At 38.1% G+C, this 17,815-nt stretch overlaps 1 protein-coding gene across 1 annotated transcript in view; it reads left to right on the forward strand.

Moving 5' to 3' along the window:
• LOC131072437 (CBS domain-containing protein CBSX3, mitochondrial) overlaps positions 1–14,533 on the forward strand; it is a 57,332-nt gene extending 42,799 nt beyond the window's left edge. Inside the window, exons 5-7 of the mRNA XM_058008594.2 lie at positions 13,797–13,870; positions 13,971–14,031; positions 14,135–14,533. Of these exons, the coding sequence (XP_057864577.2) occupies positions 13,797–13,870; positions 13,971–14,031; positions 14,135–14,277 (278 nt within the window). The 3' untranslated portion in view covers positions 14,278–14,533. The remainder of the gene's footprint in view (positions 1–13,796; positions 13,871–13,970; positions 14,032–14,134) is intronic.
• The last annotated feature ends 3,282 nt before the right edge of the window (positions 14,534–17,815 follow it).

Raw genomic sequence — 17,815 nt, forward strand, 5'->3', positions numbered from 1 at the left:
CGAGCCTGAGGTTTTTGACTTAAAAGCTTTGATGGCTCCAGTATTGTCATATACTCGCAAATGGGTAGATATACAACATCAAAAGTTGAGAGATCAGAAAGTACCAATAACTTTTACTTTGGAGGAAAAGCCGGGAGAACGAGGAGCAAGCGTAAGTGAAGGCAATCTTCATCCTAGAAGTGCAGATGAAGGCAATCCTCATCCCAGAAGCGCAAGTGAAGGCAATCCTCATCCTAGAGGTGCGAAGAGGAAAGAAAGACCTGAGAAAAGGGAGCCCTCCAAGAAGAAACAAGAGGCCAATCGAGATCGCTCATCCGGTACGTCTTCTCGACATGAAAAAAGGACAAGTCAGAATGTAGGACAAGAGAAGAGGGTACCTGAAGTTGAGGAATCTATGGAATCAATGGTACAAAATGATACACACGAAGAAGGGAAGGCATCTCAACGTTCATCAAGTCAATCTCCTCAAGTTAATGAGCTACATGAAGACAAGAATAATGATGAAGTGACATCTCCTCTCCGAGAAGAAGAACCATTGCCTAAAGAGATACAAGTTAGAGAGACAAGATCCGCCATTCCAGATTGGTTGAAGGAGAGGCTAACAAGGGTGATTGTGATCGAAGATGAAGATAATGTAATTGACTTAGAGAGCCTTGTAGGAAATTCTCAGGGAGTGGCAGAAAAGAGGAAGGCCACCAAGATGTCCAAGATGATCAGAGATGAGACAGGGTCTAGGAAGTTGCAGATAGCTACACCAGCAGTGGACAAATATGAAGGCGAAATCCTTGCAGAGGAGTATGATGTAGAAACATTTGAGCTTGGTCCACTCACAGCCGAGCAGACACTGGATGAGGCAACTGATTCATTTGAGGCACTTAAAGACAAGCTTAAAGAAGAAATGGAAAAGAATAGAAAGCTTGAGCGAGAGGTCGGTGCTTGGAGAGGCTACTTTAGCCATCTCAATCAGCCTTTGGGACGTCAGGATCCAGCAGTGTCTCCCGTGCAAGCACTTCCCCTTGAATCGGTTGGTGAGGCAGAAAGAGTTAAGAGCTTGGTTCAGCTTATGAGCTCTTGGATCGACAAATCCCATACCGTAGCCGTTGAATTCGCAACAAGAGTGATGCAGACCACCCATCGAGCTATCCAGGTCCTTGAGATCATTCACAACCTAATGATAACAGTAGCCGCTTTTGCCCACACTAGAGATGTTATCATTCTTGTTCTACAAGTAATTAGGCAAACACCAAGGAAGATCCTAGCACAAGAAAAGATAATGGATGGAGGAGCTCATAGTTTACTTCAGTGGTCGACTCTACTCTAGATGAAGGAGGTTCTTTTCGAAGACATCAGCACCAAATGCAATCAAGTTGAAGGAGTCATCCATCCAATTCAAGACAAGGTGTTTGAGGTGTTATGTACCATTCTTGGCAGGAGGATCGAAGTTGAGACAGATGTGGACCTTCAAGAGTTGGAAGAAAGGGTCAAGGTCATCTTTTGCAAAGATGAGAATGTCATCACAAATGAACAACGGGATCAAATGTTCGCTACTATGCTCCTAATTGAGAAGATCAAAGAACTCGAACCTGGATGGGATGCGGCTCTTCTCAAGGCCTTTGATCAGGTTATCCACTTGGAGGAACGAATGAAGAATCTTCCTGAGATTCCTATTACTGAGATTGAAGGAATTGTGTCTAGATTCATTGCATATGCTAAGAAAGAGCATTGAAAAGGGAATAAGGTTCTAGAAGAGAGGTTGTTGTAGATGATGTGGCACCTTAATTATCATTGGTCTATGTCTCCTAGATTTTTGTGCCAATTAAATATTTGGCTATGCATTTAATATTGTTCAATAAAAGGGGAACTTTTTGTAACAAACCCTAATTAGGGTTTAGGTGTCAGAATCTTCAGCCGTTGATTTTCTTTTGATCTGGGCCGTTCATTGGAATTGAGGATGCTATATATACCCTCACTCATTTTCATTTTTGTAAGAAGAGAATTAGAGATTGAGAGGAGAAATAGATATTAGAGTTAGCTAGTTAGAAGTTATTTTGTAGCAAGATTGAGCATTGAGGAAAGAATTTCAAGCAATTGTTGTCTATTTTGGCTTTGAGATCAATAAAATATTGAAGTTATGGTGTTTTATTGCAATTCTTGTGGCTACTTTTATGGTTGCTTACTTTCTTGAATCATTCTTGGTTGAAGTAGTATTTAAATTTGAAGGACCAAGTGTTGAGCTTGATCTTTGGTGAGATTCACGTTCCAAACCACTAGCTTCTTGCTGATTGTAAGGACGCCTTGTGTGGTCAACTGGAGATATTTGGATTGCTTAAATCTTCAATCATCATTGAACTATTGATATGTACCTTCATGGTAGTGTCTATGGTTCTTGATGAATTGAAAATCATTAGTCACCTTAGAAGATCGCATCAATTTCAGTAGAGTTGTTATTCCTTGGCAATACTGAAATTGGTATAATCTTACCAAGTCTAGCCTACACTGAGTCATTCCTAGGATTAGATCAAAATTCATTTCTTGCAAACCCTACCTTTTGATCTTTTGAGAACTTGTTAGTTTTAGGAAATCCTGTTCTTACAATTTGGAAATGTAAGGCCCCTTGATGAAACAGCATTCACAACGACCACTGGTGCTTATCCACACGTAGAGACCCTACATCAAAGAACCTTGGAGTCATCTTGATTGATCCTTTTTTGCGACATCTTCAGCAATCAGAGGCTTTATTCAAGAGAGGATAAGGTACCCTTGGGTATTTTATTCTGTGTTTGATTGTGTACAAAATACATGTCAACAGGTATCCAACCCCAACTTGGGCGATTTTTCAGATTGCTGCCATCCTTGCTACTGCAGATCAAGGCTGCCATTGAAATCAATCTTTAGATTTCAGTTTGGTGCCATAGTTGGAAAAATTCGATTTTTGCTAAGGGGGTGATTTGGTGCCATATTTTGATGATTTTCATGCATTCTTGGTGGCTGCCATCATTTCCAGCCTACTGATTCGCTTCAGATCTGAGGTTTGCTTCAGATTTTGACCTCCATTAATGGCTGCCATTAATTTTCAGACTTAAGTTTTTATTGCCCAGCCAATTCCAACTTAAACATTTAGCATTTGGAGGTGTTTTATGGAGTTTTCTATGCATTTTTTAGACCATTTTATCGCTGTTGCAGGTCTGAAACTCCATTGTTAGGCAGTTGTCTTCCTAAATTTTCATTTCCAGCCACCTAACCAGTTTTGGTGAATTTGCTTGGGGCTGTTTCCTTAGCAATTTTTCATCATTTTCAGGGATTTAAACCACTTTGCAAGGTACTGGTAAGTCTGAAGTGTTCGATTTTTAGACTTGTCCTCAGAAAACTAAATTTTACCAGCCATACTTACATTCTAGAAAATGATTGTTTTCATCAATAAAACTGATTTTTATTGATTTTATGCACATTTTGAAGATTGCAACATGTTTTGAAAGTTTGATTTTCAGGTTGTCTTTAGAATTTTGACCTTCATTGTTGACTGCGGAAGGTGTCTTCAGACATTCATTGTGTGAAAACACAACCTTTCACACCTTTCCTTAGTCATCATCAATCCGGTATACTCCTTTACATTTTTGCTTGCATATTTTCTAAGCATAAGGAGGTATTCAATGAATTTTCTGGAAGGCTTCCATGCCTTAGTGTTGTCACACTTTGAACTTAATTGCTAAAATTTACCAAGTGTATGGATTATTTTCTTGACTCCATGCTCTAAATTAACTAAATCTTTAGAAAGTCGGGAATTTTATTACGAATATTTTCCTAAGTCTAATTTCGAGCTTCGTACAGGTACGATGTTAGTCAGGATATAAGGAAAGGAAAGAACTGCTGAAGACTGGATTTTATCTAGAGTTTAAGATTTCATCTAGATGGAAGATCACTGATACAAACATGCATTTCCTGGACTTTGACCAGATGCAGCGTCGGATGTTCGGAGTCAGAGATCAGGTTCCTTCCCCAGCATATGCGAATATTATGAAGAGTGGCATTTTCCATGCCGCTGGATTTTTACAATCCATACAGTGCAGTGAGTTGATCCTGGAATGTGCACGATGCTACGATCTGCTCACGAGAATGATTAAGAGTCCTAAAGGCGTTGTCATCGCCTACCTTGCTGAGGATGCCATTGCTGAGGTGTTCGGAATTCCACGCGGAACGAACATGAAGGATGTGACCAAGGAGGATTATGCAAACAGATACACGAAGAAGATGGGTGTATGTAAGAATTTAATTAACAAAGAGTAGATGATTGAGCCTAGGTCTCATCATTCAAAGGCTCCCAAGACACTTATGTGCATAGATTTTAAGGAGGAATATAGTGATTTGATATTCCTACTCAACAGAGTGACGGGAATGCCGCAGGGAGCAATATTTCATGGATGGATGTTCTACTTCATCTAGGACTGTCTTAGAGGAACACTAGTGAATTGGTCCAAGATTATAAGTGACAACCTGGATTTCCAGCTGAGGAATGTAGAGCGGTCCAAGTCATTTGCCATGACTTCTTACCTGGTGTACCTGCTTGCACGATTTGTTTCATACAGAGGATTAATATGCAAAGGTGAAGTCGGGAATGGGCAAGGACAATTTAAGAGTTATGAATGCTACCCCCAGCTGAGCATGCATAGAATTGAAGACTACAAAAGACTGAATGATGCATTCACTATGTACATCACATGGATGCTGCAGGGCGGAATCCACAGAAGATTGTCCAAGGAGGCAACAGAGTTAATAGAGAAATATGGATTGTGGTATATACAGTTCCCCACTTTCACATACCTCAGGATTCATGGGTTTCAATCTGAACCCTACAGACTTCCTAGGTATCCGACTGACAGAATGATATTGTTGGAAGTGGCGAGACAACTTCTAGAGTTCAACGTTATCCCCAGAGAGAAGCATAGGACATGAATGACATTCCCTATTTCAGTTGGGAAGACGTCAGAGGTTTGCCAATCCACCATAGCTGCCAACACTGCAGGTGAGGAGATTGCATTCTACAGATTTGCTACATATAAGAAGAGAGAAAGATTCAATCCAGACAAGAAGGTCGGAAGGATCAGAGGAGAGAAATTCACTCATAAGATTGACATAGAAGATTATTGGGCTAACCTGAATGGACGAGCAGGCAGTAAAGAGAAGAATGTGGTCCAGAATGTCAGTAGATTTAATGAGGAAGTGTGGACTTTTCCTCATTCCTGATCAGGTATTAGATGATAGAGATCATACACACCCACATTATGAGAATGAAATGAAGAAGACAATCCTATTGCCAAATTGGTTAGAGTCAGAAGAGATTGACCTGAATATATTGATGAGAGAGGTCTTGAATTTCTCCCTCCTATGGGTGGATATACAAATGAATAAGTTAGTTGACATGGGTGTTCCCTTCACTTATGAAAAGATGAAGCCGGAAGAGTCTACTTCCGAGGATGATCAGAGGACTGTCAGTGATGTCAGGATTCATGCAGACGAAGAGAGTCAAGCTCCCAAGAGAAGGAAGAACACGCTAGGAGAAGTCAAGGCCAGAGGGAAGAAGATTGAGGATGTGAAGACGAAACAGAAGACTATTATCACTCCACTTATCATTCCTTCACCCCCTCCCAGTGTCTCATCAATCGAAGTGATTGAAGTAACAAAACAGAATAAGGAGACTCAACAGTGTTCCAACACAGTGATACTATCAGAGAATATTCAGGAATTCCATGCCACAGCAACATCTGCAACTCCTGATGAGAATAATGATCAGCCAGACTCCCCTACCATCCTTTTGGAAGTTAGCTTGGGAAATGAGGTATATGATTGGACCAGGGATAATCCTGATGATAATGAGGATGTTATCTCGACATTAAAAGGACTTGATCGAGAAGTATGTCTTGATGATGGTATGGAGATGGCCGGCTATTCCTGAATGGTTGAAGAAGAGTATGGAGAAAAGTAAACAAATGATAGAGGTACAGCTTATTGATGATATTGATGACTACCTAGCTAGGAGTGCTAAGGAGAGGGAGCCCAAGAGAGCGGAGATTTTATCACACATAGCTAGAGATGAGACAGGAATGCGGATTGCGTAGATTGTTGTTCCTATTGCAGGCGTGACAACGGACATTGCTACTCCTATGGATTTCCAGATCACTTCAGTCGCCCTTGGTCGTACATCCACAGAGCAAGAATTCCAGGAGATTGGTGACAACCTCCAAGCAATCAATGCAATGTTAGACAGAGCGGTTGCGGAGAATGAAAGGTATAGACAAGAAAATGTTAGAGTCAGAAAGTATATTGCAGGGGACAAGGCGTGGAGATCCCACCCTTATTTCCTCTATTGCAGTTGACCATGGAATACATTCACATTGCGAGGTAGCGAGAGGTACACACTCAGAGGTGGAAAAATGGATTGAAAGCACAAGAAAGCAGGTAGATGATTTCCTTACTCAGTTTGTCCATGCATATGATAAGACAACATCACTCGTATTCAAAATCCAGTATTTGGAGGGAGTTTGGGAAGAATTCTGTCCTATTCAAGACAAGACTATTCCACACCTCCTGGCATTGAAGAAGCTTCCTAATTCCACCTTGGTCAGCGAGAACATTGTGCACAGTGGAGACATATATGATTTCCATGGCTGGTATTGTGCATTAGCCTTGAAAAAATCAGCTTATGAGAACACCCAATCGAGCTGTATGGAGATGGAAGGATTAATTCAGGACATTCAGATGAAGATCCTTGCCTCGATTGAGGAATTATTGGGTATTGATGTTAGTGATGCTAGTGGTTTACACTTAGCCGAATTAAGAGACAAGATGAAATTTATGTATTTTTGCCTGTTGGACTCTTTGCAGAAGAGTCAAATTGATGACTTGGTCTCTTTGTTGATTCATGTTCATAGTTCGCAGAAGCTCATGCTAGAATGAGAGAACACTTTGAATGCTTGCTCGGACTCATTGGACGTGATTGATTTACAACAGGATACCTTGCCTAGCATTTCCATGGAGGAGTTAGATTCAGTATTGGCTAGATTCTTGGAGTATGCTAGGAGAGAGAGAGATGCAGGGAAGAATCTTCTAGAAGATTTCCTATATGATGACTAGGTATCTTTTCATTGGGCCATATGTTGGTGGTGCCATTTTTGATGTAACCCTAATTAGGGCATTTCTAGGGTTTTGTTGGCATGATCTCGGCCGTTGATCTTAATCAATCTGAGCCTTCCATTTTGTAAGAGACTCTATATATGCCCCTTTGTCTCTCATTTGTAAGAGAGTTTTTGTAGAATTGTTGGTATATGCTGCAGCTATTTGAATCCTAATCATTGTTCAATTGTTGGTGATTTTGCTCTTCAAATGTTGTATTTGCATTCATGGTTCTCAATTTCTCCAAGTTAGATTAGAATTTATTTTCATGTATGTTAGATTGAGTGGAAGATTTGTTGAGTATATTTGTGTGGAATCCTTAATCAATACCACTAGCCTCTTGCCGCTGGTAAGTGCGCCTTGTGTGGTCAACTGGAATTTGAGTAAGCATAACTTCAACTATTACTCGTCTGTTGACAAGTATCAACTTGGATGGTGTCTACGTTTGATGGTAATAGTTTGAAAATCTTTAAGTATACCTTAGATGATTGCACTAAGCTTGTGTCAATACCTAATTGTGAGACCTTGCCTGGTTTGATTCCACTAAATCCATTCATCATTTCCTACATTCCTAGGATTAGAATAGATTTCCTGAACCCTATTCCTTTTGTCCCTTTTTTAGTAAGAAGTAAATCCAGAGCCATATTGATAAATATTAAGTTGTCAGCACACCTATTCCGCATCATTCATGATAATTCAAACATTTGCATAAGTCCCCAAGTGAAACACAACAATTCACATGAACCACTGAACTTACCCACTCGTCAAGACCTGACATGTAGAAACCTTGGAATCATTTTAGTTGATCTCATTCTTAGCATCTGAGGTGATTTTGTTCAAGAGAGGGTAAATTACTTTGGTAATTTATTCTGTATTGTTATGTGCATAAAAAACACATCAACACTACCTTACAAAGCCATACACTATAGAAGGACTAATGTGCCGCTTAAAGATTAAATTAGTTAATTTTTCACAAAACTATATGCTATGGAAGGACTAGTGCCACTTAAAGATACAAATTAGTTAATATTTCATTGTAAAAATCCTATAAATCCATATTTACTTCAAATTCGTCCTATAAATCATCCACAAAAACACCATATTCTCTACTGGAGGGTTGTAAAATCTTCAACAAAGAGCAGCTGCCTTGGTGAAGAAGCAAAATGTCCAAGAGCAAGTGGCTGTAAAATAAGAACCTAAAAAAGTGAAGCACAAGAAAGAAGAAAGAACACAAATGCTGATGAGGGTTAGGAATAAATCACAAAGCTGTTGGATCCCTTCAGCAAAGACCAATTAGTTGCTATCCTCTGCGAGGATGCCATGGAAAAAACTCAAACATGCAGAGAAGCATTGGGAATTTTTTCTTGCCATCAGGGGCACCTAGACGTCCTCAATTGTGATGAGGATGGCCAAATGTCCCGACAGCGATTGTGTGGACATTCCAGAAAATCATTGTAGATTGAGGATGGTCAGGAGGTGTCCTCTGATGTCCTGAAATCCCCGAAATGGCTATATGGGGATGGGGACTGGAATTTCAGAGTGGGAACACCTCCCCATGAAACATATCTTTCCTATGTGTCATTCTCCAAATGGCAAATACCTTTATTCTAACAATTTAGAGTGTTGTTTTGCAGGATATCTCCTAGGATCTAAATAAGAAACCAAACTCTTTATTCAATGTACCTATTGTAGGTTGGTCTAACTTAAATATTAGAGAGGCTGAGTAACAACTTTTCTTTTCAAATGCTTTTCTGCAATAGAGCATCTCCTTGGTTTGTTAATAAACTCACATTATTATTATCATCCATGACCTCCTACCAAAGGCTGGCACAAAGCTCAGGGTGTACACGTTTGAGAACGTCTACACCATCCACTACTGATTTTAGTGTGCTCCTTGGGAAAGGATTATCATGTAGCTCTTCAATGCTTCAAGCATTTCATGGGCCTTGTTGCCTGTACTTATTGCCATAGCTTATTGAAGACATCATGCCTCACAATTGGTTGTGGACAAGACCAACATTAATAGACACACTAGCACATTCTCCTATTATACTCTTTATTATATCATTTTGTAGAACTGCCAGGATGTTTAAAGGGAAGAATTTTTTTTATTGGTGTCTCCAAGCCTATGTGCCATGTTGTAACATAAACAATTCAACAATTAACTTACTCCTTTGTTCCTGTGCGAACACATTATTGTTAAGGGATCTGTTTTGCATCACTAACAGCTGCTTCTATCAGAATGGCTTTGTGTCTTTCAAGAGTTTTAGTGGTCATAATATGGGTTATCCCCATAAGGAGCATATGGGTTTTATTGAAGTATTTCTCTGCTTCGTAAGGTATATTATTGTAATGATGGGTTATCTGTTTAGAATGAAAATGTCAAGGTCTATCGTTTGTTGTTAACATAGACCTTCATGCTAAACTTCTAGCATAATCATGGAGCCAAATTGTTGGAAGGATTATTAATCTATCTTCTTTGATGAGATGCCATTGATAGTGAGATACCCTCAAATTTGCTGAAGTTGTTTATTTTCTATATAACAAATGTAATAATGTTGCTTTCCATGGGACAAAAATGCTTGTGTTGAAAGTATAACCAGGAAGGTGTTGAAGCTATAGATGGACCTAACATTGTTTATGTCAGAGAAGGCATGGCTGAAATAAGAAAGTGTGCTTAAAAAGTACAAAGCTATGGAGTGGAGAAATAGGGTTATCAAGGATGAAGTAATGCTAACAAGATGGAGCTTGCATAAGGAAATCAGAAGTCTTGCCATTCACAAAGCCATTTCGATAGAATGAAAAGCTTCAACTTTTTGCAGGATAGGCACCTCTGAAGTAACAAACAGCTTGTTGGCCAAAGTGGTGAATTTTTCTTATGGTTTCAAAGTGTGTGGAGGATCAGTTTGTGGGTCTGTGGCCTCTTTGGCAATAAGCCAATGGGTTTAGGGGAGGTTTGGGCAAGTGCTATAGGTTTCTTGAGAGGCAGGATGGCAGTTTGTCCTCAAGCAGCAACTGTTGGTGAGGTAGAAAAGAGCTCTCAATGAGAATATCCAATTGTAGAGTAACAACAGAGAGCATTTGTGATATTGTAGCATAGTGCACAGGCCTCAGAGATACCAAAAGTTTCTTCCCTTATATTATTATATAGCTTGCAAGAATACTGCAACAAGATTCAAGCTCAATAGGAAAATGTGCTAGCATGTCTACAGATGTTTGTCTTGTCCGTAGTTGGGTGTGGGGCATGGAGTGCTTAGTAATGTCTGTTATGTGTGAAGAGTTGAAGAGTAGTGCTTTCAGAGGAGCACAAGGAATTAATAGTAGATGGAGTAGGCATGTCAGAAGGCAGCCATCTCAATCTTGATGCCAGCTGTGGGGGGGCGACTATGGAGATTCATAATGATGATGACAACGATAATCTCGTCTTCATTAGTAAACCAAGGAGATGGCCTTTTGTGGGAAACTGTAAGGAAAGTGAAGTAGATAATCGGCATTTTTAATATTAAGTTGGATCCACCTAGAATTGGGGTTTATTTACTGAAGGGTTGTGCTTTGTGGTATCCTCAAGTAAATTGCTAGTGAGAAAGTTTTTTTGAAGTATTGGCAGTGACACTCATGATTAGTTGCAGAGGTAGGGGACGAAAATAAGGGTTGAATGTGTGCAATCTTAACTAGAGTGAAGCCACCAAAAAGGATTGCCACTAGGGGTCAAATAGAGGGCCCTAATGAGCTTGAAAAAAAGCCTTAACATTTATGTTACAAGAGTAGAAAAGGCTATGCGAACATGGAGGATTATATCAATAAAATGGAGGACCACGTGAAGAATAGTGGGAGCTATACAAAATTGAAGGACAACCTTATTGATGAGGTTTGAAGATATGTCATCAAAGCAATTCTTGAGCTTGACTTTGGATGGGAAATTAAAGAATAATTAAATCCTAATAATGAGGAGTTAGCACCAAGGATATACACCGTGCGTGAAACTCATAATAAAGGTGTTCTGATGGGACTTATAGTTGAAATTTAGGACTCTCATGTATGACTTGGTAACTTTTCTAGCAGATGAACATTTACTAGGTGTCTCTCCTCATTTTATGACACTCAAATATTTGGGTGCAATAAAATTCAAAGATAAGAGATAGGAACGTTCTAGTTAGTTTTGATGTGATCTCTTTTTTCAGTAGAATTCCTATTGAAGGGGCTTTGGATTTAGTTTAGAAAGAAGACAAATGAGCAAACACTCTCTTGTTGTTTGAGGTGTGTTTGAGATCGAACTTCAATTTCCAAGGCAAATATTATGAGTAGAAAGAAGGGATACAATGGGATCATCTCTTTCTCCCTCCCTTGGTAATTTTTATATGGAAGAGTTTGAGAACATAGCTTTGAGGTTGGAACTGCCAACTCCTATATGGTGGAAGAGAATGTGGATAGCAGAAATTTCTGCTGGCAACATGGAAGGAGTTGATGAAATATCTAGCACATCTATATAGACAATGTGATAGTGTTCAACCCACGTTGAAGGCTGACCAAAATTGTCAATTGCCATGCCTTAATTTACCCTTGCGTAGATAGACTTTTTTCTAGAAAGAAAAGTGTAAAAGACACATATCGAGAGTATTCATATACGGTCCAATCACCACCAATCACAAAAGGAGTGCCTACTTGCCACCTTAGCCATAGAACAGGTAGGGTGGCAGATATGATCATGTTGAACATGTTGGGGCACTTAAAGAGGGTTTTTTCTCTAAACGGATAGAGGAGGAAAATCAATAGCCTAATCTAGAAGGGGTTTCTCATGAAATGTTGAGGATTATAAGAAGGCATAATATTGGTTTGATCTTTTTCGGAAAGGAAATTTAGGAGTTTCCTTCGATTGGCTAAGGGTGAGTTGGATCGGAGACTTAGAATTGGGCTTCCTATATTGAGTGTGGAGATTATAGTGTGTTTTAAGTGGGGAAAAAGGAATCACAATTAGGACTGAAGGAAACTTAGTGCTGACAAAAAAAAGAGCTCTTGCCATGAAATCTGTTATGGCAGACCACCTGGGGAGAACCAAGGGAGAGTTTTTATGCCTTGTTTATTAGTGGGTTGTATAGGAGAGTGAGGATTCTAAGGAAGCGTAAAATTTATTTGATCTTTCTTCTGCAGAGGATAAACAGGAATTTTCCAGGATTGGCCAAGGATAAGGTAAATCTAAGGCTTAAAAGTGGGTTTCCTTCATCAAGTGCATGGACAATCAAGGCTAGAGTTTTGTAGCATTGCTTTGATATACATAGAGCTCACACTGTGAAATCAACATTGAAAGACACTTTGAGAGAACCAAGCTCGCGTTTCTCTGTAAAATATCAGGATTATATCTTGTGAAAAGAACTACACAAGAAGAAAGAATGAGGCATTAGATTTCCAATTCTTGCAATAACTTAATCAGAGAGAGAGGCTTCTTTTGAGTCAGACTTGGTACCCCCCAGCTCAACTAGCTCTCCACCTGACTTGCATGATTAATCAATTAATTTGAATAGCAATTGACTAGTTACTACTTGTCTGTATTCAAGGTCATTAGGATTTTTTATCAAATTGTATCTTGGAGTGGCTTTGTAAGGGACCCTTCCTATGTTAGTACTATATATTGCATTAATTGTAAGTTCATGGGGCAGGTGATAGGATCAATCATGATTAGAATTTGAAAAATCAACACATATGGTATTTCTATGAGGAGCCTGTGGTTGTATTTCTGTAAATCATAAGGTTTATTTTGCCTAATGATTGGTTGTAAGTTCTACCCAAAATGTTGAGGATTACTGTTTCTTGTTGACACAGGTCTTTCCTGAAAGCTGAAACTCTACTAAAATTGTTATTATGTACTGTAGAAACCTTTTTTTTTTTTTTTCAATTTTCTAACATTCAAGTCCCATTAAAATCTTTAATAGGTTGGCTCTTCTTCGGCCATGTATGGTATTTGCATTCACAAGGTTGTAACTAGAAAGCTTTGTACCTTTAATATTCATACTTTTCAGTATCAGGTCTATGGTCCTTTACTGTTTCTGTTTGTCAACCTTCTTGAGCTTTCAATTTTCTTTCCCACTCAATGCCAGTTGGACTTCTGGCTAGTATAATACTGTAGCGAAATGAGTTTTGTGGTTCTGGTTAGCCTATACAAAAGTAATTGATTTATTGGTTTCTGAAATTTAGTTGCTCTTCGTTTTTATGGATTAATGTTATCTTGTGATCATTTGCATCTTACAGAATTTTTTGTGTTAGAATGATTCCAATGATTAGACAAACTTAGCAAGCTAAGAAGTTGGAGAAAACAAAACCAATGACCAAAACTTTGGCCATTAAATTGTTAATTGAATCGAACAGGAAGAGACAAAAATACCTCACCATGGAAATTGATGCATTGTAGACTCTATATGGCCATGAATGCATTGACAATTGACTTTTTGTCCGAAGGAGTGTATTTTTAAATGTAGATATTTCACTTTTCTGTATGTTTATGGTTGCACTCTATTAATCATGCAAGTGTAAATTTGGATGATACATCAATATACATGGGAAATCCTGGTTTTCGAGAATGTTTTTAGTTTAAGGGATACCGACTTTTACTGATTTGTTTCAGTTGAATTGTGTAGATTATCTCAGAAAGATCATTGTACAAGGAAGGTCTTCGAAAACAACCAAAGTAGGAGATATTATGACTGAGGAAGTATGTTGTCCTTCTGACATGCTTTTTGTAGTGTTCAAATCTTTTTATTCTTGACAAGCGAATGATGTATTTTGATTTTTCTTTGTATTGTCAAACACAGAATAAGCTTATCACAGTAAGACCATCTACGAAGGTATTGCAGGCAATGCAACTTATGTCAGGTATATATTAACAAAAAAATGAATTTTTCAGTGGAGGTGAGCTTTTTTCGATTTCTCACATTCCTAATGATGAGGGCATTTTTATTTTCTTCACTTCTATCAGATAACCGTATCAGGCACATCCCTGTTCTTGAGGGAAAGGCTATGATTGGAATGGTTTCAATTGGAGATGTTGTTCGAGCAGTGGTGGATGAGCACCGAGAGGAATTGAAACGCCTAAATGAATTTATCCAAGGTGGATACTAGATGATGATGAAAACTTAGATGGTTGGATGCAGACCTTGCCTGACAATGAAGCTGTCTTTATTGTTGCACAAAATGCTATGTAGGGTTTTTCACATCTGTAATACCTAATGAATATGATAATAAGGAGAAAACTTCCAACTAGAATTCATATGAATTATAGATGGAGCTTGAAAGTTGTTTATAAATGTAATTGAAAACTTACTTTGAGAGGAATTTGTTCTTTATGTTTTGATTAAGGAATTTGTTCTTATGTTGATCGAATGCCATAGCAATGAATGCTTAAACCTTATGGTGACTATGTTATCCAGTAAGATTGACAATACTACCATGCTTTTGTTACAAGTTCAAAATTTTCATGGTTGGATGCAGACTTTGCATGCAATGAAAATTTGTCCTCATTCTTGCTCAATTTGCTGATTATTAATGTTTAGCAGTCTGTCACATCTGTAATACCTTATGATATGTTAATGATGAAACTTTGAACTAGAGTTTGAGCGAATTATAGAGGGTGTTTGAAATTTGTTTAACTACCGTTACAGGTTATGAGGCCATTTTTTGGTGGGGTTGGGTATGTCCATACAGAAAAAACATTATAAAATCATCAATATAAACATGTTTTGGCTTAAGAATATGAACTAAGTTCAGATAAGGACAAATAAAAATGTCTGTTTCGAGGTCCCATTGAGGGTTTAGGGTTAGATTTTCAGGTTAACCTGTAAATAACATGTTGCATGTATGCTGTGTACAACATGCAATATTTTGCATGAGTCGAGATTATTGATTAGTGTTTGGCATTTTCGTAACTGCAACTATAAGATTCAATTAGCAAAAGATATTAGCCGAAATGTGCGCCTATTAATAAAAAAATAGGTGTACCAAAAACGAGGTAGGCTTGCACATCATATAGTAGTTATAATTGTCCAAAAATTGTAGTGATGTAAGCATAACTGTGAGGCATGGACATAAAAATGTAGCTTCCTGTAATCTGATGATAGCATAATTTGGAAATATTAATCTTAATTACAAATAAATAGAGCAAGATTTTAATAGATATTGCCATATTTATCAAATTATTAGCAAGTGCCACTGTGCGGTGTTTGTCTGTACCCTATTGTATTTTATTTCATTTCTAGAAATAAGATCATAATAATATTTATAAAAATATATTGAATATTGCTAATTGTCTAGATATATAGTATTTGTTTGAATATATAGTATAGATTCTTTTTTATTTTATTTTAAACATTGTATTTCTCTTAACAAATAGTTTATAAATGGTTAATTTAAATTTTTATAACAATGAGATATTATTGTAATGTCCACGGCAGGTTTTTTTTTTTAAGCATAACATTCAACACCCATTAGCATTAGCAAAATAACATCTCAACCACGGGAGGAAAACTTAAACAATTGAAATACTACATGATGGCGGTTAGACCAGCCACTTCCATTTGTTTAGTCGGAGAACTACAAATTTATTAAAGCTTGAATAACAAAAACTTGGCAGTATAACTAACCACTTCCACTTCTATAGTGGGAATACAAAGTACCACTTCCACTTGTATAGTGGGAATACAAAGTACTGAAATTAAACAATAGACTTGGCTGTATAACCAGCCACTTCCATTTTTCAGCGGGTGATACAAGAAAACTGAAATTAACTTGAAAACAAAAGACTAGCAGTATAACAAGCCACTTAACTGAAGTTAGCTTGAAATTAGCTTGAAAATAATATTAAATAAATAACCAAAGTTATTTAATAACTAAAAATAGATTCTAAGAATCTTGGAGAGATTGTTGTTGAACAAGATTGTTGAGAATAGAACCCAAGTGTTACTCTGCTACACAACTGTACTGCTAAAAATAACACTGTTAAAAATAGTGACTCCAATCTCCATTTGAGCATATTTTGAGCAGTCGTCATGACTTACTAAAAATAGTAAGTCTGAAATTCATCACGAAAGAATTTGCATGTCAAACCAAGCTGGAGCTCTCAAAAAACCCAGAAAAGCCCTATAAAGCAAACACCCGTTAGCTTGTCGCAATTTATTAAAAATAGTAAATTTGGAAATCTTCTCTAATTGGAATGCATGTTATACCATCCTGAAGTTCATGAAAAATCCAAAAAAAGTCTAGAGAGCAAACAGTCATCGCAATTTACTAAAAATAGTAAATTCAGAAACCTTCTCTAATTGGAATGCATGTTATACCATCCTAAAGCTCATGAAAAACCTAGAAAGAATCCAGAGAGCAAACTGTAAAACTCCTGCAAGCACCCCTCTAAAAACCTTCATGAAGACAAGAACCCTAATTTAGCCTTTGGTTAGCCTACGGGTTTCCAAAATAGGCTAAGACTCCATCCATTAGTCTAGAACTGAGAAGGGGACATTCCAATCCGCCCTCGCCAAAATTGTTTGGCCTCAAGCAATAGCAACGCTGGATGTTGCAAAATTTGTTCATTCTCTCAAGTCACATCCTCCATTGGCAGGTTTTTCCATTTGATCAAATACTCCTTAAGAGTCCTCCTTAATGAACGTTCCCTAGAGTCAATAATGGCCTCCAGAATCAACACCAATTGTCCCTCCTCATCCAGGGGAGGTAGATCTGATAAAGCTACCACATTATTTCCAAGTACCTTCTTGAGGTGTGACACATGTTAAACACTATGCACCTTGCTGGTTTTACGTAACTCCAACTCATAAGCCACTTCACCAATGTTCTTGGTGCCTCTGAAGGGTTAGTAGAAGTAGGGCTTAAGCTTCTTTGCCCCACTCTTCTTGAGAGTGGATTGTCAGTAAGGTTGAAGCCTCAAGTAGACCATATCTCCAACCTCAAAAGTGGGTTCCATTCTATGCCGATCAACATACATCTTCTGCTGATTCTGAGCATGTTGAAGATTGTCCTTCAAGGATCTCAGGACATCTTGACTTCGTTGTAACAAATCCCTCGCTTGAGGTGCTCTACTATCGCCAACAGTCAAATCAACAAAGTTAGGTGCCTCATATCCATACAAATCTGTGAATGGAGACATCCAAATTGACATGTGATAGGAAGAGTTGTAACAATACTCTCCCAAATGAAGCCATCTCACCCAAGCCTTTTGCTGCTCTAAAACATAATTTCTGATATAGCCCTCCAACCATTTATTCACAATCTCCATCAACTCCTCAAGAAATTGCTCTTTGAAAGAACTAAACTGGAACATCATAGGAGTAAACCCCAGTAAGCCAACATTGGCTTTCTCATCCTCAACTGTTGAACTACGAATCCAAGTGATCCCAGGGTTCCAAATCAATCTTAAAAGGGACCCACCATGCTAACATTGTGCCACTCTGATCACAACATCAAACATCACTTGTTGTGGCAACTCGATAAGATCCATAAGTACAATCTCAGTAACTAACATGATCTTGGGAAACTCAAAGATATATCTACTCAACTCAAAATCATAATCATCCACATACCTCCTCATGAAGTCCTCAAAATGAAGAAGATCAATCTCTGTTACTACTTTGAAATCTACCAACCAAGGAATACC

Source organism: Cryptomeria japonica, chromosome 8 (genome assembly GCF_030272615.1).
Source record: "Cryptomeria japonica chromosome 8, Sugi_1.0, whole genome shotgun sequence".
In the NCBI taxonomy this organism is placed as follows: Eukaryota; Viridiplantae; Streptophyta; class Pinopsida; order Cupressales; family Cupressaceae; genus Cryptomeria; species Cryptomeria japonica.